The 25,546-nt window shown below is 36.7% G+C and overlaps 2 protein-coding genes across 2 annotated transcripts; both read right to left on the bottom strand.

Annotated features, from left to right (window-relative positions):
* Positions 1-4,227: 4,227 nt before the first annotated feature.
* On the bottom strand, positions 4,228-19,979 carry LOC145612427 (uncharacterized). Its single transcript, XM_081667800.1, has 5 exons — positions 19,749-19,979; positions 16,442-18,060; positions 15,473-15,593; positions 6,499-6,558; positions 4,228-6,421 (listed from the first exon to the last, which is right to left on the bottom strand). The coding sequence occupies exons 2-5, from the start codon at positions 17,932-17,934 to the stop codon at positions 4,496-4,498; spliced, it is 3,600 nt and encodes a 1,199-aa protein (XP_081523926.1). The 5' UTR covers positions 17,935-18,060; positions 19,749-19,979; the 3' UTR covers positions 4,228-4,495.
* A 1,581-nt stretch (positions 19,980-21,560) lies between these two features.
* On the bottom strand, positions 21,561-24,882 carry LOC145611226 (vesicle-associated membrane protein 711-like). Its single transcript, XM_081666527.1, has 4 exons — positions 24,476-24,882; positions 23,087-23,277; positions 22,594-22,757; positions 21,561-22,121 (listed from the first exon to the last, which is right to left on the bottom strand). The coding sequence occupies exons 1-4, from the start codon at positions 24,690-24,692 to the stop codon at positions 22,034-22,036; spliced, it is 660 nt and encodes a 219-aa protein (XP_081522653.1). The 5' UTR covers positions 24,693-24,882; the 3' UTR covers positions 21,561-22,033.
* Between the last annotated feature and the right edge of the window lie 664 nt (positions 24,883-25,546).

Below are 25,546 nucleotides of genomic sequence, written 5' to 3'. Positions count from 1 at the left end.
AGTACAGGATGGGTTAATATCTTTGTCCGATAAGGTCGGGTTCTTGGGTCGGGTCAGTTTTTGACAGCTCTAGCTATAATCCATACTTTTTGAGGAAATTTTGATGTTTCGGGGCCTTGTGGCAAAAAGTGTGAAACCCTAGAAAATATAACTCGGGGTTATACAATGCCGTTTCAAACCATATATGATCATTATATGTTATCATAAACGTACGTGGTAGGCTTGAGTTTACGAAATCAATGCAAGTTGTGAACGGATAAAATGACCGTTTAAGGACATATTGGATGGTTTCACCGACCCAATTGGACACCCAGAGGGTATTAGAGACCGTGGTAAACATCTCAGCAATTTTTATTTCTAGGCGAAAAAGGTAAAAAAAATTACAAAATTGAAGGCTATAATCCAACCTTTTTGAGGAAATTTTGAGGTTTTGGGGCCTGGTTGCGAAAAGCATAGAAACCCTAAGGGATACATCTCGGGGTCATATAATGTCGTTTGAAACCACATATTATCGTTATATATTGTCATAAACGTCCGTGGTAGGCTTGAGTTTACGAAATCACTTCAAGTCGTGAACGGGTAAAATGACCATTACAGGACATATTGGATGGTTCCACCGACCCAAATGGACTCTTGGAGGGTATTAGGGACCATGGTAAATATCTCGGCAATTATTATTTCCGGGCGAAAAAGGTTAAAAAATTACGAAACTGAAGGCTTAATCCACACTTTTTGAAATTTTGAGGTTTCAGGGCCCAGTTGCGAAAAGCATTGAAACTCTAAGGGATACACCTCGGGGTCATATAATGCCGTTTGAAACCACATATGATCATTATATGCTGTCATAAACATCCGTGGTAGGCTTGAGTTTAAGAAATAATTTCAAGTTGTGAACGTGTAAAATGACCGTTTCAGGACATATTATATGGTTCCACCGACCCAAATGGACTCCCGAAGGCTATTAGGGACCATGGTAATCATCTCGGCAATTTTTATTTTCGGGCGAAAAAGGGTCAAAAGATTACAAAATTGAAGGCTATAATCCACGCTTTTTGAGGAATTTTGAGATTTCAGGACCCGGTTACGGAAAGCCTTGAAACCCTAAGGGATACATCTCGGGGTCATATAATGCCGTTTGAAATCACATATGATCATTATATGTTGTCATAAACATCCGTGGTAGGCTTGAGATTATGAAATCACTTCAAGTTGTGAACGGGTAAAATGACCGTTTCAGGACATATTGGATGGTTCCACCGACCTAAATGGACTCCCGAAGGCTATTAGGGACCATGGTAATCATCTCGGCAATTTTTGTTTTCGGGCGAAAAAGGGTAAAAAAATTACAATACTGAAGGCTATAATCCACACTTTTTGAGGAATTTTGAGTTTTTGGGCCAGGTTGAGAAAGCCTTGAAACCCTAAGGGATACATCTCGGGATCATATAATGACGTTTAAAACCACATATTATCATTATATATTGTCATATACGTCCGTGGTAGGCTTGAGTATACGAAATTACTTCAAGTTGTGAACGGGTAAAATGACCGTTTCAGGACATATTGGATGGTTCCACCGACCCATATAGACTCCCAAAGGCTATTAGGGACCATGGTAAATATCTCGTCAATTTTTATTTCCAGGCGAAAAAAAGTTCAAAAATTATGAAATTGAAGGCTATCCACGCTTTTTGAGGAATTTTAAGGTTTCGGGGCCCGGTTGCGAAAAGCCTTGAAACCCTAAGGGATACGTCTCAGGGTCATATAATGCCGTTTGAAACCACATAGGATCATTATATGTTGTCATAAACGTCCGTGATAGGCTTAAGTTTACGAAATCACTTCAAGATGTGAACGGGTAAAATGACTGTTTCAGCGCATATTGGATGGTTGCAACAACCCAAATGGACCCCCGAAGGCTATTAGGGACCATGGTAAATATCTCGGCAATTTTTATTTTCGGGCGAAAAAGGGTAAAAAAAATTACAAAATTGAAGGCTATAATCCACGCTTTTTGAGGAATTTTGAGGTTTCAGGGCCCGGTTGCGGAAAGCCTTGAAACCCTAAGGGATACATCTCGGGGTCATATAATGCCGTTTGAAACCACATATGATCATTATATGTTGTCATAAACGTCCGTGGTAGGCTTGAGTTTACGAAATCACTTCAAGTTGTGAACGGGAAAAATGACCGTTTCAGGACATATTAGATGGTTCCACCGACCCAAATGGACTCCCGAATGCTATTAGGGACCATGGTAAACGTCTCGGCAATTTTTATTTTCAGGCGAAAAAGGGTCAAAAAATTACAAAATTGAAGGCTTAAAATCCACGCTTTTTGAGGAATTTTGAGGTTTTGGGGCCCGGTTGCGAAAAGCCTTGAAACCCTAAGAGTTACATCTCGGGGTCATATAATGCCGTTTGAGACCATATATTATCGTTATATGTTGTCATAAACGTCTGTGGTAGGCTTGAATTTACGAAATCACTTCAAGTTGTGAACGGGTAAAATGACTGTTTCAGGACATATTGGATGGTTCCACCGACCCAAATGGACTCCCGAAGGCTATTAGAAACCATGGTAAATACCTCGGCAATTTTTATTTCCGGGCCAAAAAAGGTCAAAAAATTACAAAATTGAAGGCTATAATCCACGCTTTTTAAGGAATTTTAAGGTTTCGGGGCCTGGTGGCAAAAAGCCTTGATACCCTAAGGGATACATCTTGGGGTCATATAATTCCGTTTGAAGCCACATATGATAATTAGATGTTGTCATAAACCTCTGTGGTAGGCTTGAGTTTACGAAATCACTTCAAGTTGTGAACGGGTAAAATGACCGTTTAAGGGCTTATTGAATGGTTCCACCGACCCAATTGGACTCTTGGAGGGTATTAAGGACCATGGTAAACATCTCGATAATTTTTATTTCCTCACCGGGCCCCGAAACCTCAAAAATTCCTCAAAAATTGTGGATTATATAGGCTTCAATTTCGTAATTTTTTGACCTTTTTTGTCGCCCGGAAATAAAAATTGCCGAGATGTTTACCATGGTCCCTAATACCTGCCGAGAGTTTAGTTGGGTGGGTGGAATCATCTAATTTGCCTTTAAATGGTCATTTTACCCGGCTTCGTACATGCCTCTTGTATTGGCTATAAGCTTTCACGGGGCCTTTACGTCGCCGGATAATGGTCATATATGGGTCCACACAATATTATATGATCCTGGGATTCATCCCGTAGTGTTTCGTGAAATTCCAACACCAGCTCCCGACACCTCCTAAATCGCTCCGATTTCGTGTATTATAGTAGAGTTCTCGATTCGAGTATTCAAGTCGGATTTGGGATGGGTCAAATCATGTCTCGGGTTAAATTAGCATCTGATTATGTCGGGTCAATCTAGCCTCATATCAGGTTCAAGTTCGGGTCAGGTCAATTTCAGTTGAGTTATTCTGGATCATTCACCTTTTTGGATATATGTCGAGTTCAATTCGAGCAAAATTCGGGTTCAGATCGGATTTAATTTCAGGTTCGGGTTGTGTGTGAGTCAGGTCTGAGTGGGTTAATAGATGGTACATTCGGGTTCGAGTTAGTGTTGAGTTGGGATTTGGTTCAAGTTCAATTCCAATAAATATTGATGTGCCCAAGTTGAACCTATTTAATTACGCCTTCCATAATTTGATCAGCTTTATCAAGATTTTATTAAACCTATGTATGAGTAATAGAGAACAAAAGGTATACAAGCTTAATCGGATAGTGGGTTTACAGATTTGTACCAGTACATAAGTTAAACAAAAAACACATAAATTTAATTAAACCTTCCATGACTCGGGTACAGGTTCTAATTGGGTCGGGTACTAGTTCGGGTTCAGATTGTTGTTGGGTCGGATTAAATCGGTTGACGGTTACTCTCAGGTCGGGAGCTAGTTCGGGTTCAGGTGAAAAAGTATTGGATCAAATCGGTTGTCGGTTAACATATGGTGACGTTCAGGTTGGGTTATAAGTCACTAGTTTCACCCCATTGTCCGGGTACAGGTTGGGTTCAGATCATTGCTTGTTCGGGTCAAGTTCTCGGGTCTACTCAGTTTTTGACAGCTCTAATATAAAGTACTGAGTTTTTTGTAATTCCTTCAATAAATTTTACTATATATTTTAACAGTTCATGGTTAACGAAGTATAATTTTTTTTTGTAAAAGAAGCAATTCTGTCTCTATGGTTATGCTGCCAAATCTGTATAATATAGAGGTTACATATAAAATTTCAAACAATGGAGTTGAGAATAGTGCATGAGCTGATGTCAGCAAACTAGCATTGAGACTAGACTTTCAAAGTACAGAAATTTACTGGCTGGAAAATTAATTTCTATCTTATTTACACAACTTGAAACTACTGTCAGTTTCTGCTCAAACTATATTCTATCTCCATATCTAGGCATCTCTCTACAAAGTTATAAATACCTTCTATTGCTCTTTCCAACCACCCTAGAAAACACACGAAAGTCATGGCCTTGTACTCCGAATATGAGGATGGATAGGATTTGTCATACCAGGCTGATCAAAACAAGGCCTAAAAGCAGGACTTGGTGCGAAACCTGGAGGAAAGGCGGGATTCTGATGGATGGCACCATTGTTTGTGGGCTTATCAATGTATGGTGGAGGAGGACGAGGGGCAGGAGAGAAATTTGTGTCTCCAAATTGCATCTGGGTTGATCGAGCAACTGGAGTATGATGCACGAAATTATTAGCAGCTTGGTATGGGTTATTAACTGGAGGTGGGGGAACACGGGGGCCAAGATACTCTCTCTCGTTGAACTGCATCTGGGATGATAAAGCAGCTGGATTGTTGTCTCTAAAATGCATCTGGCTCAATGGTGCAGCTGGACTATGATGCATGAGATTATTGGTAGCTGGGTTGCCGATTGGAGGAGGTGGGGGAGCATGAGGCGCAGAACGGCACTCTCTCTCGTTGAAATGCATCTGGGATGATATAGCAGCTGGATTATTGTCTCTAAATTGCATCTGGGTTGCTGGTGCAGAAGGATTATGATGCATGAAATTATTGGTTGCTGGAATACCAACTGGAGGAGGTGGGGGAACATGACGGGTAGAACAGTAGTCTCTCTCTTTGAACTGCATCTGGGAAGATTTAGCAGTGGAATTTTCATGCGAGAAACCATTGGAAGCTGGATTAGGAAGATGAGGGGCAGTTGGGTGACTTTTGCTATCAAGCTGCATATGGGTCAATGGGGGAGGAGGTGGAGGTGGAGGCAGGGGCAGCAGACAACCAGAAGTTAAATTTGCAAACCCTGAATCAGTAACTTTGGGTTTGCTAAAAGAAAACGAGGATCCTGTCTTTTTATTTGCTTCTTCCCTCTTCTTCAAGAAAGCTGGTGGGCACCATTCAGGCATATCTTCATCGTCGAAAAGGTTTCTTGGCTTTGAACTAGCAGCACCCTTCTCCATTGGTTTCTGATCCTGTACAGACAAACTAGGAATCTTCATTTCAGATTGTTGCCCCATGTTTAGTGGGGCTGATCCTTGAGATTGCCCAGCTTGGTTCTGGTCCTGTATTGGGAAGCTTGGTCTATGTGCTTCAGAATATTGATTTACATTCTGCGGAACTAGTCCTTGTACTCCTTGATAAAGGAAATTTTGCTGCCCCATGTTTTGTGGGGCTAGTCCTTGAAGATGCCCAATTTGATTATGCTCTTGAGTTGGGGGGAAGCTTTGGTTTTGTGCTTCAGAATATTTCTCAGCACTTTGTTGAAATTGAGAATCTGGCACAGGGACAGAAGCAGTCGAACATTCTGACTTCATTTCAATTGACTTCATTTCAGCAGATATGGGTGCCGCAACAGCTGAAGTATTGTTCACTGGAGCCTGAGAAACTGTAGCTCTAAAATCAAATTCAGGTAGATCATCATCATCAGAATTATCTGCAGGCTGTTTTGAGGAAACCGGAGGAATAGGTGGAATAGGGTTATTTGGTTCCACATCAGTCTTAAACTCTGGTAGCTTGCTAGAGGCACCACTGACTGAGATCAAATTTTCAGTGACTATAGACTGCTTATCATGATTGACTTGAGGTGACGCCAAAAACTCCGGACTTTTGTCTCTTCTGCTATTTTGCACACCTTCAATCAGAGTCTGACTTTTTTCAGATGTTGCAACTTCCTTAGAAGTCTGACCTAATGGTGGGGCATTACCCTCTGCTGTTTTTGTGGCAGGAGCGGATGAGTTTTTCTTCCACACAGCACAACCAATAAGCGGATCAGATTTGTCTTTAATAGCAGCCATTCCCTTGAAGAAGCCGTATTTTGCTAGAATAGTGATTATTGCATCACTATGAGGACAAATATAGAGATCAACATCAGTAGACAACTTTGCGAATCCAACCCTCTTTCCTTCCTTGTATTTCTTTGCAATCTGTTACAAAAGATAAACTCAGAAATTCTGAAGCAATTTGTAAATGTCACTTATATATTTAACTGGTAAATTGTTACCTCCTTCATGCCTTTATGTCCAGCATCATCAGAACCTTCCTTACAGCAAAGTGACATCACCTGGATTCAGATTTTAGATCTTTTAAACTTACAGATGAAAAGTCTTAATGAAAAAGTACATGTATATGATTTAAGTAAACTTTCAGCTACTTGTTGCACATAATTTGACCTGAAATCGAAGGGCATTAAGCATTCAGAAGGTTGAGAAGAGCATAAGACACAAAGTAGCATTTTTTATATAGAAAGAATTATGTACAATATACAATATTCAAGAGTAGCTTGCAAGTGTTTGACTATCATGCATCTTGACTCTAACAGGGAAAAAGAAAATGATATTGCGAATGGCAACATGAATCTCTGAGTTTCCACGAAAAAAAAAAAAAAAAAAAAAAAAAAAAAAAAAACAAAACAAAACAAAACCCACACACACACACACACATGAATCTCTGAGCTTACATCTTGTATGTAAATTTTGGAGAACTCTCCTTAATAATATTGTAATAAGTTAAATTGCAGTCTCGAGAAAAGACAGACTTACATATATAATTATTTACACCTAGTAAGTTTATTACTATTTGCCCCTAGTAAACTAATCCAAAAATGTTTTGCCCCATTGAAGTAGTCCACTTGAAGCGAAACGAGTATTTATTTAGAATATCTCCCACCAAGCAAAGATAAGAGAAAAAGAAACTATAATTCTCTGATGCAACTAATTTTCTATCAGTAATTGTCTTCTTGTGCCAAGATAAACAGGAGAACAGCATTAGAATTGTCAAGTCACTTAGAGGAAGCATAGAAAAAGAATGAACCTGCCTAGAAAGTACTCAATGTGTGCAGCAACAATGAGATATATTGACAAAGACATCAGCATTTAACTTCATTTTATGCAACAGACAGAATCTACTAATATTCCGTACTGAAACTTCTCAAGTCCCTCAGTTCTTGTCATATTGCCCCGTGCATTTGAAGCAATACTGACGCATATCAATGTCATAAATATATGTTTGGATGATAAAAAATTCACATCCTTAAAATTGTAAGTAGACATTATTCACAGTAAGGCCGTTTTGTTGCACATAGAATATAACTTTATTGCACATAATAAGAAACAGAGGTAACTTCAAACTACTTTTTGATAATCTGCATATCAATTTTTTTTTTTTTTTTTTTTTTTTGTGTGTGTGTGTGTGTGTAGGGGGGGGGGGGGGGGGGGATCAATCTTCTGCTTGACAGTAAAGCCTGACATTTCATACTAATTCGGTTTTAGGAGAATTCGTAGTGTACTGCCCATCTTTACCCTGAAGACTGTCTGAGCGGGAGAAAGGAATTAATGAGACTTTTAGTCCCCACAAACAGATAGTCACAAGCCAAGCTGCTCGTAAACAATGCAAATTAGGCTCAATGAACCTCAACTTGGCTCAACCAGCATGTCAACAGAGGCAAGCTCAAGCTTGTGGTTTGGAGTTTTGGACTTGTTTATTACGTGTAATTCATGATATTCGATTGATGCTCGTGAGCCTCAATAAACGCTTCAATTTTGATAAGTCTTTTAATTTTTTTATAGAAATGAAATGGACAAAGATGACCACTTCGTTCAAAATAGCTAAAGAGCAATAAGTATGGCATTTACATAACCACATAACGTCATAACACAATGGTGTGATTTGCTAAATACACACCGCATCGTTTTAAAAACTTGATACCAACATAAAATCAATAAGGCTTAACTGATGAATCTTTGATGATGGGGGTCATCAATAAGATCAAAGCCAGGCAATTGTTTCCTATTGCAACATAAGTTAAGTACATGCTATTTCTTTGGTCTTGATCGATAAAAATTAGATAGGGCAGTGTTAAGCAAATTTTGAGCATCTAAAGCTGTTTAATACTATGATCAGTAAGATGACAATTTCAAATGTTTGGAAAAAGATAGTTTAAAATAAACATCACCAAGCTTTGGTAAGATTTACATTTCCCAACCTTGAAATCGTGGGATCAAATCCCACTAGAGGCACTTTGTGGTGGGGAATCCCTTACCCTCCCCCCTCACTCCCAAAGTGCCTAACCCGCTAACTCGGGTTGAGAGGACCCGTGAGAAATTCTGACCCAGTAGAGCCCTTGTCCTTACCAACCCAAAAAAAAAAAAAATATTGCAGCACAACGGCAAATTTCTCAAAGTGTTTTGGTCAATTTTCATTTATTGGATAGTGTTTACGAATACAAATAACATGCCACATTGCTACACCGAATTTGATTACAGAACTCCTCAAAAGACTCAGGATTGAGCTCCAAGAGTACAAATTAATTTACAGAACGGCTTTTGTGCTGCAGATAATAGTTTGTATGGTTATAGTACTTATAGGCTTGTTTTCAGTGTTTGACTTTTTATTTCCAATTGTCTAATCTCTTACAGAAATTCCTACTTTTTGAATAATTTACGTATAAGTTGAGCTTTTTCGAGTCAAGTGACCATGTAAAAAACCTTGAGTTGAGCATGAGTCAAGCCCTGGACTAAATCAAATTTTGACTGACTCAATCTCAAACAACTCTTGAACCATCTCATCCAACTTCAATTCCCTCAGAAAGTGAGAATTATCCTTATTATGATCCTAGTGAGGCAAGAAGTACCTGCATGGGCTGAATCATAAGACCAACCACACCTATAGCCAAAATCTATAAATCACCCACAACCTACGCGTCAAAGGACAAAGTAAAAACTTAAAACTTATTCTTTCTGGAACTGCAACTTATTTAGTCATTAAACCCTGTACACAAAAAACTTCCAAATAATGGTGAGTTTGTGAGAGGACTCTAGATCTACACATCGCTGTAGGTCTATCACTTGAATGTCACTGCATTACCTGAATACATAGTATTACAAGTGACATTTATAATTTGCAAAAGACATAGCCTTTGAGCTATCATGACTAAGTGAAAATACTGACTTTTAACCAGAATGGAGAAAGCACTTACCATGCTATCATTATGTTCTTATTGGTGTTCTCAGATGGATTTAAAGTTTCATAAATATCAACCCTTAATTTCTTTTTCTTATTCTTAGTTCCTTTCTAGGTTAAGATTTTACATGACATTCATTTATATTTTATTTTTACTACAATTCACAAATAAGATAGAGAATATGAAGGCTCATACTACTCTAACAGGCAGACTGAAACAAGTAATTAAGCTACAATCAGTGACATTACAGGATTTCCAGCTCAGGGTCTCCAATCCTTCTCAATCCCATAATACACAAATCAAACCATTTTTGGATATTTGGGACTCAATGTCGAAAACTCGAGTAATGATAAGGGATGCAACTAGGGGTCATATAATGTTATCTGAACTATATTCAACCACTGGTTGGTCACATAAAAGCCCAAGGCGGCCTTGAGTTAATAAGAGGAGGTGTGCACGTAACTTGGCTAAGATGATAGTTTAAAAAGCAAAGTAAATGATTCCCACCACCAAAATAGCCTCCTAAAACCTTGAAGGGTCTATGGAAAGCATCCAGACCTCTTCCCTTTATGGGCCCGAAAAAGTAAAAATTTGTCCAAAATTGAAGGCCATAATCCACGCTTTTGGTCCATTTTTAGAAAATTTTTCAAAATTAAAGTGAATATAAGGGGTGTCCCCCAAGGTCATATATTATAAATTGGAAGCACCATAAACAAATTTCCATTCGGATTTATTTATTAAATCAATGTTTTCCTTAAGACATAACAACGAAGGGTGGGCCAAGACATGAATGAGGATTCTGGACATCAAGTAGGCATCCCAGGACCCTTTAGGAACCCCATGAAACACCTCGATGCATAAATATGTTGGTTTAAAAAATGAACTCCAAAGGTCAAATATGAGGACTATAATACACAAATCAGACCATTTTCAGAGTTTTCGAGAGTTAGTGTCGAAAAATCAAGTTATGATAAGGAATGCATCCCGAGGTCATATAATGTTGCTTGGAATCACTAATTAGTCACAAAAAGACCCGTAGTGGCAGCCTTGAGTCAATAAAGGGATGTATGCACATAACATTCTAAACACACAGTTAAAAGGCGAAGTGGACAACTTCAACCACCCAAACGGTCTTTTGGGATCTCATAGGGTCCCTAGGAAGCATTTTGACCTCTTTCCATTCAGGGCCTAAAAAAGCCCATTTTTGTCCAAAATCAAAGGCTATAATCCACACTTACAATCCAATTTTTAAAAAAATTCCAAAATTGAAAAAAACGTGGGGGTTGTCCCAAAGGATCATATACTATATAAACAAGTGCTATAATTAGATTTCCATTCATTTTTGTTTATTGAATTATTGTTTTCCTAATACATAGTAAAAAAGGGTAGCCATGACATAAATGAGATTGTTTCAAGCATCAAGTAGGCATCCCAAGGCCCTTTAGAAACCCTGGAAATACCTCAATGCATAATCTTTCCCGATGTATAAAAAAGCTCAAGGCGCGCTGAGGCGATAAGGGCTATGCAGTGCCTAGGCGCGCCTCAGTGCACCTCCCTCCTTGAAGTGAGGCGCACTATATAAACAGTTGGTAGAATTTTGCTTCAAGTGCGCCTCGGGTGTGCCTCAAGTGCGCCTTAGAGCAACTCCAATGACAAGCTAATTTGGCAATTAGCTTGCCATGCCACATAAGCTTTTAAGCTAATTATCATTTTAGCTACATTTTGCTCCAATGGCTAGCTATTAGCTTAGTAATAGATGTTGGATAGAAAATACATGAAAATAGCTTAATTGGTGCAATTAACATTTTATTTTGGAAAGTTTAATTCTCAAGCAAATTAGCTTGGCAAGGCTAATTTGCTTAGCCAAGCTAATTGAATTTTCTAGCTCCAATGGTCAAGCTAGTAGCTAGGAAATCATTGAAATTACAAGCAAGTCCCTAGCTACAACCATTGAAGTTGCTCTTATTAAAATCGCCTCGCCTAGACCCAAAAAGGCGCTTAACCCCTATCGCCTTGCGCCTAGGCGCGCTTTTTCAAACACTGATCTTTCCAATCTCTTAAGGCCAAATTTGAAAGATATAATACATGAAATAGGACCATTTTCAGAGATTTCAGCTTTTGGGATCGAAAACTCAAGTTATCATAAGGGGTGCATCTAAGGGCTATATAATATTTTTTGGAACTACATACAACCAGTTACAAAAAGCCCATGGTGGCCTTGAGTCATTGAAGGAGGTGCGCACATAGCCAACTAATTTAACAGCACACATAATCAACAAAAGTGACAGTTTAATGACAATATGGACGATTTCAACCACCCAAATGACCCCCCAAGCCCTCATAGAGTCCATGGGAAGCACCATGTCCTCTTTCTTTTTCGGACCCAAAAGAGTCAAAAATTGTCAAAAACTGAAGATTATAATCCATGCTTTCGGACCGATTTGAAAGTATTTTATAAAATTGAAGTAAACGTGGTAGGTGTCTCCTAGGGTCATATATGTTGGTTTGGAACCATAATAGGCCTACCAATAGGTCTATAAAGTCCAAATAATGAGTTTATTCAATTATGTGACTATTTTGAAATCTTGTTGTGTTGGTAGTCAAGGGATGGTTACACTCACCAACTTGACATCCCAAGGCCTATTAATGTGGCAAGAATTTATCACTAGACATTAGGTTATCAAACCCAAGCCCACCAATTCATTAACTATCATTATGTTGTCGATGCTTGGGTTGTTTATATTATACACTATCGAAGTGTTTGTTATTCAACACCATTACTCCCATTGTTGAGTTTGGTTGTTTGTTTACAATCGTTCATAATGAAGCTACAACCAAAAGCATTCAATGACACAAGCTATACTCGTTGAAATCTATTCTAACATTCAAAAAGCAAAATAACAGTCTTTAAAGGATCAAGAACAATGAGGAAGCTGGTGTAGAGGTGGGAAATATATCGTTTGTGGAAATCATTTTAGATGATCAGCAATTCAATTTAATTTTAGGTCAGCTCAAGTCAGGTATTATATGAATCAATTAGCTTATAATAATAAATCAGTCAATACTAGAAATATTGAACAACAGTTCAGTAAGGGGTCAATTTAGTAATTGTCAGTGTCAAATAATGTCATTACAACAAGGGTGATTTAGTTTGTGTAGTGGGGTGCGGTTCAGTATTCATAGCCCTAATCCAATGCAGTTGACAAAAGCTTAAACCTTAAATCACCATGGACTGTCAAATGCTAAATTTGTCCTACTGAGATTTATCACTATTCTAAGTTACACGAAATCTCCTCATACTCTTCATCAATTACTCCTTCCTCTTCAACTTTCATTGTCATAACACATATCAAAGAGATAAGGGATAAACTAGCATGATAACAGACTAAGGATAGCAGTAATTGAACACTCAACTAAAGACTTAAATGTAATCCTGAACAAACCATAGCAAACACCAATAGATCATATCATTTGCTCCACAAATGAAACCAACAAGAGCACTTTAATCTCAAGCTTCAGAGAAGGATGAATTAAGGAGAACTATACAAATGAATGAACAGTGCATTACAACACCTTAAATTACCCTTTTAACCTCCTACCCCCCCCCCCCCCCCCCCCCTCTCCTTTTCCCCTTCTCAGCCAACCAAAAAAAAACCTCTACATCAAATCCTTGCCAAAAAAGGAAGAAAAAAAAAAAGGGTCTTTTGCAATCAGCAGCTAGATAGAGAGGGGGAAAAAATAGACTTGATGTATATCAGATTCCCTTTTTGGGAAGAGTAATATTAACAGCAATCGAAACAGGCATTTCCTAAGGACCGCGGTAAGCAGCATTTGACAGCACCTTATCATAACACAGTAAAGAATTCAGCACAAGAATAAGAAAGCTGCAAATGAGTCGAGTAAAGCCAAGTTTTAATATGATCGCGGTAAGCTTGATAAGAATAGTTAGTGTTTGAGTTATCTTAAGCTTCGGCACATTAAGATTTTCTCTTGTTCAGGCTTTGTTTACAAACATGCTTAATTGTATTTCGAGTCTGAACTTGAAATTGAATGAGTTTAATCGGACTTGATTTAAAAGGTTATAGATAAACTTTCATGTGTACGTCTCACAAAATATTTTTTTAATTACTTTAAATTCGCACGAGGGAGAGGGAGACCGAAAATGACTTGGTTGGAAGGAGTTAGGAAGGATATGAAGTATATGGATTTGCATGAGGATGAAGCATTGGATCGTAAGGGATGGAGGAGGAAGATTTATGTCAATGACTACACGGAATAATCAAATTTGGTTCATATTAGCCGACCCCACTTATGGGATTAAGGCTTTGATTGATTGACTTAAATATATATATATAAAGATGTTCAAAGATTACTTCAAGTTTGATTGAGCTATAACCAATTACAATTGGACATGAACAAAAATACAAACTGTGCCATTTACTTAACGAGCTTAAGGTTTTTGTTCAAGTTATATACTTTATTAACAGAACAAATCTTTGACCGAGATTGTTTGCAATTGCAAGTAGTTAGTTAACATAGCATCTCATTTGCACCCCTACCCTACACGAGTCCATGATATATCATGGGGCAGTCAAGCTCATTAGCCATTACTCATTAATTACTTATTCCATTTCTACATCAGTACAACAACTACACTTCTCCAAGTCAGAACATTATAATAAAATTTCATGGAAACTTTAACTTATATACTGCATATGGTTTCAATAAATAGCTTCATTCCTCAAATTTCCCCTTCTGGTGTGACCTAAAGTGATATTAAACATACAAGAGCTTTTAACTACAAATAGTGTTAAATGAAAGATTACAAAATAGTGGGAAATATCAAGGCAAATGTTGCCTTCCTAATTTTCTTTCCCTAAATGTGACAATTATACAGAATTAAGTGAGTGACAAATTGTACGTAACCAAAATAGACAAGGTCAAAAGGCCTAAGGTTTAATGTTTCCAGCCACAAATTTTTCATAGAGTTCCCTTTATCATCTCCTTTAGCCCCCTAACCCATTAGATTACTCATCCCACCTGATTTGTTCTCTGTACCAAAGTTTATACCCTTATCAGTTATCACATTAAGGACTACATAAAACTACATTGATTTTATTTTCACTTCTTCTCACTCCCCTCTCAATCTTTTTTAATGATATAATAACAAAGCCATAGGTGAAGATCTCAATCTCACTCACACTGCTTTGTAGTGAATTCTTTATCCCATTCCTTCTGCATTCTAATCCACTCTATTTTCTTGCTTGAATCTCGTGTTAATGTGTTATTCTTCTTTTCCATTGAGTTTTGCAGTACAGTCAAATCCCTATCCATGGAAAATTAAAATTGTTTTGTACGTAACAAAGCACACAAGCATCATTTAGTTAGTTTAATTCTAACAAGACCACGCTATGATGCTCTCTTCCCCTTTTGTTTTTCTTCAATATTAGAAGCAATTGATATTGTAGACTATTTAGAAAAAGAGAGGGAGGGATTAGAAGGGAGAAGTTGACCTTTGTTTTTCTTCATGTTAAGAGGAATTGGTTTCGTAATAGAAAAAGGAAGTTGTATCCTTCCATAACCCTACCCTTCCCCAATATAATCCAAATAGAAAGAAGCTAATCCATCTCACTCTTTCTTACTTTATTCATCTTGTTTCTTAAACCTACCTACTTCTTAACATTCTCCATCTTACTTAAACCACCTTTTTCTTAAATCCATCCCACCCATTCACCAATTTTCTTAAAATTAGTGCATATAAATGTTAAGATCAATTTGAAACAGAAGTATTTCAAGGATGTAGACAGAAGTTGTAGGTTGTCCGCATGTCTGCATGTGTGTGCCATCGTGGATAATAGTGAATCTGGCATGAAACATAGGCAAGGAACAGGATTTCATTTCACTCAAAATCATGACAAAAAACAGGAATTGGAGTATCTGCAAACTACGTTTGTCAGTATGTTCTACAACCAGCAAGCAAAGGCATATAACTACAGTGACAGGAAGCTCGGCTTACCATGAGTCCACGAGAGCGTGAGCGAGGAAGGTCTTGCACATATTTCTCAAAAGCCTCCAATCTAACTTTTCCTCTAACTTCCACGAATTCAGACCAACTGAAGTCCTGCATCTTCTCTCCACTACAATTTAAAATCAGCATATATTAACAGCTATATTTACCGACCCAACCTCATTACAATCACTAGCCCAAAGCTGCATCATCAAAAATCATTTAAAACAAAGTGATCATCACTCATAACAAAAGTACAGCTTCAGTGTGGACAATAGTCAGTTTCACACAATAAAAAGATAGCCCATTTGAAAGCGATAAAGAGAGTGAAGAAAGGATGCAAGTGGGAAATTATTAATTTCACAATATACATATCCCCCAAAAAAGAAAATTCACTAAAATGCAATGACTCGGCACCTCCCTCCACCCTGCCTTCTAATTTTGGAAACTGGAGAGTGCATACAAAAGTAAAACAGCCAATCAACAATAGAAAACACAGATGCTGCCAGGTGACACAAACTGCATCCTAGAAGTATAAAATTATAAACCACCAGGTCCACAACTGTTCACAAAACAAGTCAGCAACTAAATTAGCATTAAAAAAAAAATCTAACTGTCCAATTCAATTAACTTCTAGCAGAAGACTCCTTTTTCCTTAAACAACACACAAAACATCAGCTGAACTTGCATATTAGCCTAGTCCAATACAATTTCAGCTTATTATAATTTCTACTCCTTTCGTCCCTTATCATCTCTTTAAAATTGTGTATTTAACAATTATGAAAATTGATATTGTGAGAAATACCATTTCAGCTTATTACAATTTCTACACCTTACTAGGAAGGTTAGACATTTTTTCAATAAATTATAAGAAAATTTCCTTTTTTGCTGTATCATAGAACAGAAGCGTTGAATTCTTTAAACTACTCAAAGCACAATGACATCAAATAAAAAGGTGAGACCAAAGTATATAATAACCTTTTGAAGAACGCAACGACAGACACTGAAACAGAGGTACTTAATTTAACGGTGCCATTCCACAACTTCTCAGCAAATGCTGAAGGTCCATTTTCAGACTTGGATTTATCATCTAATTTAGCACATGCTTTTTCACCAATCAGGGCAGGGTTTTTAAGAACAGGAACATCATCAGGATTCGTGGGCAGGTTTGTATCTGCTGAAAGATGGTTTTGATTCTGAATAGTAGAACCTGATGGTGATTTCATCATTTTAACATCATGCCTAGAACCTTGAACATTACCATCATTATTATCAGGTAAACCAACACCAGAAGCAGCACTCAAAAGCTTCAAAACATTTAGGAGATTATTAGTTTCATGCTGTAGATTGTAGACAGATGTATTGACATTGTTCCCAGACGCCTTATTACTGTCAGTTTCACTTTGCTTAACATTAGAGATAGATCCAACTTTATAAGCTTCAGCACTGTCAAATCCGACAACCCCACCAGAATCACCATATTCTTTGACATTATTAGGACAATTAACCTTGTAGGGTTCTTCTTCACAACGGCCTTTTACATCCAAACCAACGGATCCAGGCTCAAAAACAGTTTGCGGCAATCTTTGTGATTCCCCTGAAATTTTGGATGCTTGTTCGTAAAGATCTGATGCCATAGCCCTTGGCTTAACAGGCATTTGATGTGCATAGCTCAAAATCTCCTGGGGATGAATAACAATTGACTCCCTTGCCACATGTGCATTTGATTGACAGTTGTTATAGTGGTTGAGGTTTTGAGTCACCGGGGGAGGCCCACTTGATTGTTTACGAGTCGCTGCATGTGCATTTGGTTCATCATTCCCATACTGTGAAAGATCTCGAGTCATCGAAGGCAGCCAATTTGATGTATTTTGAGTCACTACAATTGCATTTGATTCGCGAATCTCGTGCTGGTAAGAGTCTCGAATAACAGGAGGTTGCCAGTCCAATGTAATAGGAGTCATAACATGTGCATGGTTCTGATGCTGGCTAAAGTCTTTAGTCACTATAGGGGACCAATTTGACCCTTTGTTAGTAGCCAAATTCGAATTTGGCTCAGAATTATCATGTTGGTTAAAATTTTCTGTCCCTGAAGGCGGCAACTTCAATGTTTTATGAGTGCAGCCCTCTGGGAGAGAAAATGAAGGTGAAGGAACTTTATGATTCGGGGACTGCATCTGCCATTTTGCTGCATAATCGCTCGGATCCCAATATTGACTATGATCAGAATAACCCTGTGATGATTCCCTTGGTCCCAAAGAAGGGGTAGAACTCTTGGAGTCTGAAATTCCAGAAACGCCATGCATCAAATTTGAAGCAGGAGCGATGTTTTGGTGATCAGAGGAGATTAATTTTCTTTTTCTTGGTGAATCAACCAAAACATCTTTTTTTAATTGCGCAGGCAAAAAAGTAAACATGTCTTTGTCATATTGGGCTCCTCGAAATGGTCGTGGTGGACCTGGTGGCTGCATTTATGCTTGCAAAATGATCTTCTATTGTCTACAGACTGATTTCGTTTGAGTTTTTCATATCCAGCATGAAATAATTACTCAAATGTGGAAAATGCCCAAAATCATCAACCTTCTGAAATTAGAACACTGCACAGCACACCATGATTTACAATGCAGTACATCACATAAAAACATTAATATAAATAGGCAAAATCTGTAATGGGAACTAACAGCTAAGACAGTAAAGCACCAAGTGCAGAAAATCGGTAAACAATACATAGATCTAAATATGCCTGAAAGAAGATTCACACTATAGTGATAATCATACACGAAGATCCAGAAAATAAGGAAAAAAGGGGGAAAATTGGAATGTCAAAGGTGGAAAAAGTTGGCCTCCTTAAGACTTTGACGTATGATCACAACAGGCCAGATGCAGACATCAGTTGATTAGAAAAAATATAAATACATTTGAGAAGAACTGAAGAAGAATGAACCCTATGCCTGAGCTCATCACTGTAGAAGACTTATGTATACGTTTGGATTTACTGAATGGAGACTTGTTGAGCACAAGACTGCTTCATTGCATGAACCATGAACTGATTCCAAAGAGAAAGATCCCTGGTGGTAGATCATCCTAAGACACTCTTTTTTCTACTTCATTCTAAATAAGCCTAAACAATTAATGTTGAGAATTGAGATTGAGGAGTGGGGTGAGGTACACTTCAAACTACAGTTCATCTTAGTAGTTACTAGTACCCAAATTAACAGTTAACACTAAAGGTAACACTCAACATCCAAGACACTTCTTGCAAATGAATTTTCGGTTTAAAGGCCACAGGCTCCCAGCAAGGCAGCAACACAGATCATAAAGAAAATCAATAAACCTCCTCCAGATTCTAGTCTTAAATCATAAAACACTGATTATAAAGCCTTGGCCAAACACTCAAGGTCGAGAATACCAAATGTCCTGCCAATAACCCCATGTTCACAACTTAAGTAAATTAGTCTATAAATTGAGACTATAACCCAACTAATACTCTAAAATTGGTAGTTCACTTTCCAATCACCCCGCTCATGAACACTCCTAGTCTCCTACAAACCTAGCAATATAGTTTCTGTATTCCTTTAGCATCCTATTCTTTAATGGCTCCACAACTTAGATTTAACTTCAACCGCACTTCCACACAATCTCCATAGTGCCGCATTCTCATCAAAAAAAGTCAAACCCAGTAATCCAATCATGAATAATTAGCCAATTACTAGGCAGTCTCAAAAACTAATATCAATTTCAAACGCAAAGATGATCAAATCTAACAAAAGAACACTGCTTTCGATGGACGAAAGACGAAAAAAATGCCATCCTGCAATACATGCTATAAAACCACATCTCCTTTTTTGCCAAATTGACAGCTTTACGTTGAATAGAAATAGCATTAAACCCTAAAAGGCCAAAATGCGCATACATGATATATCTCTCCCTAATTTCATTAATCAATTATCCAAGGACCTCAAAATAGATAGACATTCACCCCCAATTGCCCAACATCCTCGGTAAAACCCTACGAAACTTCAATCTAATCACAATTCACAGCAATTAGGTTAACGAATCAAGAAATCATTGCCAAAATCAAGATTAATTTCAATTTAACACATTCTTCAATTCCATCAAAATCAAAATTTTATCATTAACATTGTAACACAAAGAAATCTTTTAGCGCAAAAACTATTCCCCGCACAAAATTAACCGCAAACAATGTCAGCAAATTCAAACAAAACCCTAATTACATCATTCATAAATCAGTAAACCAACAATTAATTAATTAAAAAGAACAAACCTTGAGAATGTCTTGGATTTGAATTTGCGAATTTCTTGAAAAGGGGCCAAATTTCTGATTGTATCAATTGCATGTAGCAGCAAAGTCACTGAAATTTTGGATTTTTTATAATTTTTGGGGTGTTGGAGTAGTAAAGTAGTGAGTGAGAGAGTGAGAAGAAAGAGAAAGTGAAGAAGTGCAAAGGAAGAGTGACACACTTCTATGTTCTCAAGAAACTCTTGTGCAGCACACAGGGTTGCTGACAATAATGTTTGTTTATCAATCTTAAGTTATTCTTAACATAACATACTGATTTTGTGTGGCTCAGTCAAATATCGAAACGCTTGTTTGTTATCGTTTTTTGTTTTTTAAGTTTGAATTGATAATCTTAATTGAACCTTTTGGATTATTCCACGTGTTTTTTATAATTATTATTGTAAATTATTTCGAATTTTATGAATTGAAATTATACACGACATTGTCACGAGAATATAACTACTAATGTTGTTTCAACTGATTCAAATATGAAAGTAATCTAAAAGTTTACAAAACTTCAAAAACTGTACGAGTATTAATCTTCAATAATTGAAAAACTTTTGTAATGGACAAAAGGTACATCATTCATGGGATAGTTGGTTCATAGCTTCGTCTATCTCGAGATTGTCAAAATCAAAAGTAACTAAATAATATTGTTACTTTCTTCAAAAAAAAGAATATTATTACGTCAATAATTCTTAAACAAAAAATAGTGTTACTTTTATATTAATAATTTGGTACGAATTTTGGTATTTAGTTTTGGTTCTGATAAACACAACAACCTCACTTGAGGTTGAACACAAGCCACTCTTGATTTAGACTTCCCGGTCTTGCCCCATCAACTTGCTCTTTATATAAAATACTAGATGAAGCCCGTGCGATGCACGGTTTGTTTGATTATTTTTTTTTTTTTTTTTTGTATTTATGAGCTAAAATTTGTTATATATTTAGATAAAATTCCTAATATTAAAAGATAATATTTAATTATTTTAAACTTAAAAATCTCATTCGCCAATTTTGCTTACGTGGCATTTGAATTATTTAATTCTAAAAGAAATTAATAATCTCTTATTTAATTAGCTATTACTAAGATTTATAATCCTACATGGCGCGCTAAGAAAATTAGATCCTATGTGGCTCTCTAAAAACTCGGGGAAAAACTCCCCTTTATATATATATATTAGATTAGATTGGTCGTCTATCAACCCAATAAGAAATAAAAATATTCATAAAAGAAAAGAGAGCGTAGTCAAACTAATTGAGAAATTGGATATTTTATTTTTAGGCTTATCGTATTAACTTAGGGCCTGTTCATATTTACTTAATTTCAGTTCAGTTCAACTCCAATCAATTCAGTTCAGCTCTTAATTTCCCTCTCTCATAAAATATTCATTTCAGCTCAATTCAGTTCAGTTCAGTTTAGCTCCAATCAGTTCAGTTCAACTTAGTTCTGTATATATGAACAGGCCTTTAACATGTTTGTCAATGTATGTTTTTACCATTAATAAAGTTTAGGGGTGATATTAGTTGTTGAATAAATGTCACAACGAAGCTATCGAGATTCCATCTAATCATTTATTTTTTCATATGTACATCGTGTATAATATAATTAATTAAAAGTTATCAAAATGGATAATATGAATCATTAGTGAGAAAGTAGTTGACAAGGGGTCACAACCAAAGCAATAAGGAGGGAATTAAGTCCTCACCAAGCTTGAAGCATATATGTGGTAAATCTGGTAATATTGTACACAAGCGTATCATGTGATATAATCATATTAGTCCCAAATGAAAGAGTAAAGTAAAGACTGGGTAAGAAACGAAACTCAAAGGCATCTTTCAATGCACATTGCACATATTGACATATACTTGTATATTGAATGTGTGTATGACAAGAAATACTAAAAATACAATGTTCACAATTAAACTCCAACAAGAAACCACGGCGACAGCCAACACCACACCACCCATAGTACACCCGAGAAATTTATGTGAAAATAAGAAAGAATTAATGGAGCCAAGAGATAAACAACCAGTAAAACCAAAAAAAAACGAGAACATGAAAAGGAGGCAACCTAGCATATACACAAATAAAGCAATAATAGTAACAATTTCACAGCAATAAGTTATACTGTATATGCCATGTTGAGCATCTTAATAAAACGATCATCACCACGAGAAAATTGCAGACAATGTCCCAGCAAGCATCAATCCATCGATGAAGGTGTCTACTTTGATTAAGATAAATAGCAAATGCTTCAGCCACACGCTTAAACACAGGAAGGTAGCAAAGGCCCATGACAAACAAAGGCAAGCACAATGTATATGATGATCAAGAGAACGATAATCAATGTAAACCTGCAAGAATTGAAAAAACTCAGATTTAGGTACGGTTGAAATTTTTCAAGAGGTGCAAAAGCAATGCATAAAATATAACAAGTAAAATAACTTTAGTTGATCATTAGTGCACTAGAGGCTAGACAATTATCCAATTAGAGTCATGAAATTCGATTGTCTTACATACAAGTGATAGGTTTGCACAAATGGTTCCCTACATATTCTTTACAGGTCTAATGTTAAAATATAGACAGTTGTATTAGATGACAAGCAGTGAAATGTTAGCAGGTCGAAGGTGTGCAGCATTGCATTATATCTTACACATATATAAAAGTCTAGTCAGACACAACCAATGTGCACCACTGACTAGTGACTACCTGTTAGGTTTCTTCACAACCAGCGCAAACATAAACAGCATATTTGCAGGGGGGAACATAATTTTGAAAAAAAAAAAAAAAAAAAAAAAAATCAAATTTCACATTAGTTTACTCACATGAGCCTGCAATTTCTCCACCATACAGTGCTTCTGAAGCGGCGAGCTTGCTTTCTGAAGCGAAGAGTATTGCCTTGTAATGTGGCAGTTTTATCAACAAGCAGCTCCAGGCGCTCCCCTCTATCCAAAACTTTATCAATATTCTCAATCATGACATTACGCACCTACAATTGTTGCACCAAAATGAGACAGACATTATAGTAACATCAACACAAGAAAATTGCTTCACCAAAGAACAGCTTGCAGGCATGTACTTCACTATTCCTAGGAAAGATAGACAAAACTATCAAATTAAGAACCCTGATCCCTTGCTGTAAAGAAGCACTTTATCTATCAAAAATTCTATCACTAACTTTTCATGATGGAAACCTCAACCGAGCAATGGTTTCAAAGATAATGCCTCAATCTCCAAAGTAAAACTGAGAAGACGACAACAATATAATGTTGGACTACCCAACATAAAAAAAAGAATAGCTAGGAATTCACGCCATACCTGAGCCATTTCACCTTTCATTCTGTTCAATCTGTCAGCATTTGGGTCATTTGAGTAATAGTCCATTTGTTGGCTTAAGACCCTTGAAAATTCATCATTCATTGCATATGCAGGTGCAGTATGAATAGAGCGTCCATAAGCCTTCACAAACTTTTGATGTATGTCTTCAAGAAATGCAAATGGGATTCTTCCTGTACAACAAAGTTAAGGTGTATCAGAATAGAGGGAAAAGATACCCTTACATTATGCTTTACACGTGAAATATCAACATATCATGAGCCAATTTTTGGACAAACAACATCAGCATTTTAACACTCAACAAAAGATAAAAGATCCTGCATAATGCCTATAGCATTCATTAACTCTAGGTTCACCATTCACCAACTCCGTATTCTATTATTTGGGAATTATCTCTACATTTCAGGTAGCCTGACAATGCAGAGACTCCTGCATCAGTCACCACTAATTTGCATCAAAGTAACAGTACACACATCTATATAATAAACACTTTCAAATATTCAATCAAAAATTACACAAAAAATGATTCTGTCAACCAATTTCTTAAACAACAAGAATATTTTCAACCTCCTAAAATCAACAAGCATAGAAAAATTTTCAACCTTGATTAATCATCATACTTTACTTCGTTCTCATTACTACCTGGAAAATCAAACCACCATACCTTCCTTACACTTTACTTTTACTATAATCTCACAGTCAAAATCTAATACAACAAATAAACGCGGCAAAAGTTATTCTCATGCCTTCATGGGCATGCTCCCCTATGCTTACAAACACATATGGTCTTTCTCTTACCAACCCAAACCTAGTACAAAACACAAGTATCCTGACTAGTTTAGCTCAAAATCCACTAATCTGCTAGCAAAAAGCTTTCTAAACCATAAAGATCAATGTCACATTCACAACTTTCCTTAGTAAGGAAAAAAATAAAAAATAAAAAACTTTAAAAAAAGTTTTCTTACTCCCTCTCTTATATGTTAATAGGGTGATCGAGGAAAATCCAATCATAAAACCAAGAATGTATCAAAAAAAAAAAAAAAAAAAGTGACAACTTTTTCCGAACATTTCATTACATAACATTTTCACAATTAATTCCGGGATCGAGGGAAGGGAATACCCATCATCTGCAACCAAAGACCTCAAAATCAAGCTCTTACACAGAGCAAACATCTTGCAATCAAATTCTTCATGATTCATAATCAACGCAATGCATAAGCAGCAATCCATAACAAATTAACAATCACAATTTCACAAACAACACAAAAACCCTAACATGTAACACAATCAAATCAAATCAATGAATCAATCAATTGAACAAAAAAAACCCTAAGCCAATCAAAATGAAAAGAAGAGGGAAAAATCAATTACGTCCAGCATTATCTTCTGCCATACAAAGAACAGTAAGACCATCGGTACGCTTAACATGGAAAATATATCGATCTTGCGAGTAAGAAACATGAGTATCGCTATCACCAGGAATCTTCTCGAGAATTTGCTTCGCAATTGTGCTTGCATTCGTCGATGTTCCAACAAATTCCGCCAAAACTACCGATCCTCGAGCTACCAAAGCATATAAAATCGCCATTAATGGTGAAATTTGAAACCCTAATTTTCTCTCTCCTCTGTTATCGCGATATTTTTGATCGGCGAAACAGGGGAGAAGATTCAAAATTGTTGATGATGATGATAATTGAGAAAAAAGAGGTCTTTTTCCTCAAATTTTAAAAATAAAAATAATAATTTAAAATAAATACTGTAATCAAGAAAATAATGGGCGTTTACTTTTTGTGAATTTTGAAAAAAAGTTTCCACTTTTTTGGGGGAAATTGAGATGACAAGTGTGACAGACTGACAGTGAGAATTACATTTTATTTTTGTTTGAACTAGTTGTTGGAGCACGCGCGGTGCGTGTGCTCCCCCAACGGTAAGATAAGTGAAATTCGTGGTTGTGTTCGGTTATTGTGATATTCGTAATTGTGTTCGGTTATTGTGATATTCGTGGTGTGTTCGAATTTTATAATAGCAATGATACACATGAATTTGTAGTATTAACAAGCTAGGATTAGTGATAAAGTTTTAATGGGAAAATATCTATTGAAAGTGATACAAATTAGTGCTACAAATTAGCTAACACTTCCTCTCGACATTGCCTTCTCTATCTACATATCTCGTTCTCCCTCTGGTCCCTTTTCCTCTCTTGACTCTACTCTATCTCTCTCCTAGCCCTTTTCTTTATTTCCCAAAACTCTCCTTCTCCTTGCTCTTTTTTAGTGGATTCATAGCTTTAAACTCTCTCTCTCTGTCATGTAAATCCAAAAAAGTATTTAAGTTAAACAATTTCCTAGCTACAATAATTGAAAAATAAATTTCTGGGATATAGAGGAGATACTAACCACGTTCACCAATATTGGAAAGACTCCAAATTTTACAAATGTAAGG

Source organism: Chenopodium album, chromosome 24 (assembly GCF_948465745.1).
Source record: "Chenopodium album chromosome 24, dcCheAlbu1.1, whole genome shotgun sequence".
Classification (NCBI taxonomy): domain Eukaryota; kingdom Viridiplantae; phylum Streptophyta; class Magnoliopsida; order Caryophyllales; family Amaranthaceae; genus Chenopodium; species Chenopodium album.
The sequence above is the reverse complement of the archived record's forward strand: the minus strand, read 5'-3'. Positions and strand labels throughout refer to the sequence as shown.

Coding starts and splice junctions, on each gene's coding strand:
- LOC145612427 (XM_081667800.1), bottom strand. CDS start 17,934: ATGCAGCCACCAGGTCCACCACGACCATTTCGAGGAGCCCAATATGAC. Junction 15,594..16,441: donor GTCGTTGCGTTCTTCAAAAG/GTTATTATATAC, acceptor TTTAAATTGTAG/TGGAGAGAAGATGCAGGACT. Junction 6,422..6,498: donor GACATAAAGGCATGAAGGAG/GTAACAATTTAC, acceptor CTTTTGTAACAG/ATTGCAAAGAAATACAAGGA.
- LOC145611226 (XM_081666527.1), bottom strand. CDS start 24,692: ATGGCGATTTTATATGCTTTGGTAGCTCGAGGATCGGTAGTTTTGGCG. Junction 23,278..24,475: donor GGCAGAAGATAATGCTGGAC/GTAATTGATTTT, acceptor TTTGTTGTACAG/GAAGAATCCCATTTGCATTT. Junction 22,122..22,593: donor TGGAGAAATTGCAGGCTCAT/GTGAGTAAACTA, acceptor CAATTCTTGCAG/GTTTACATTGATTATCGTTC.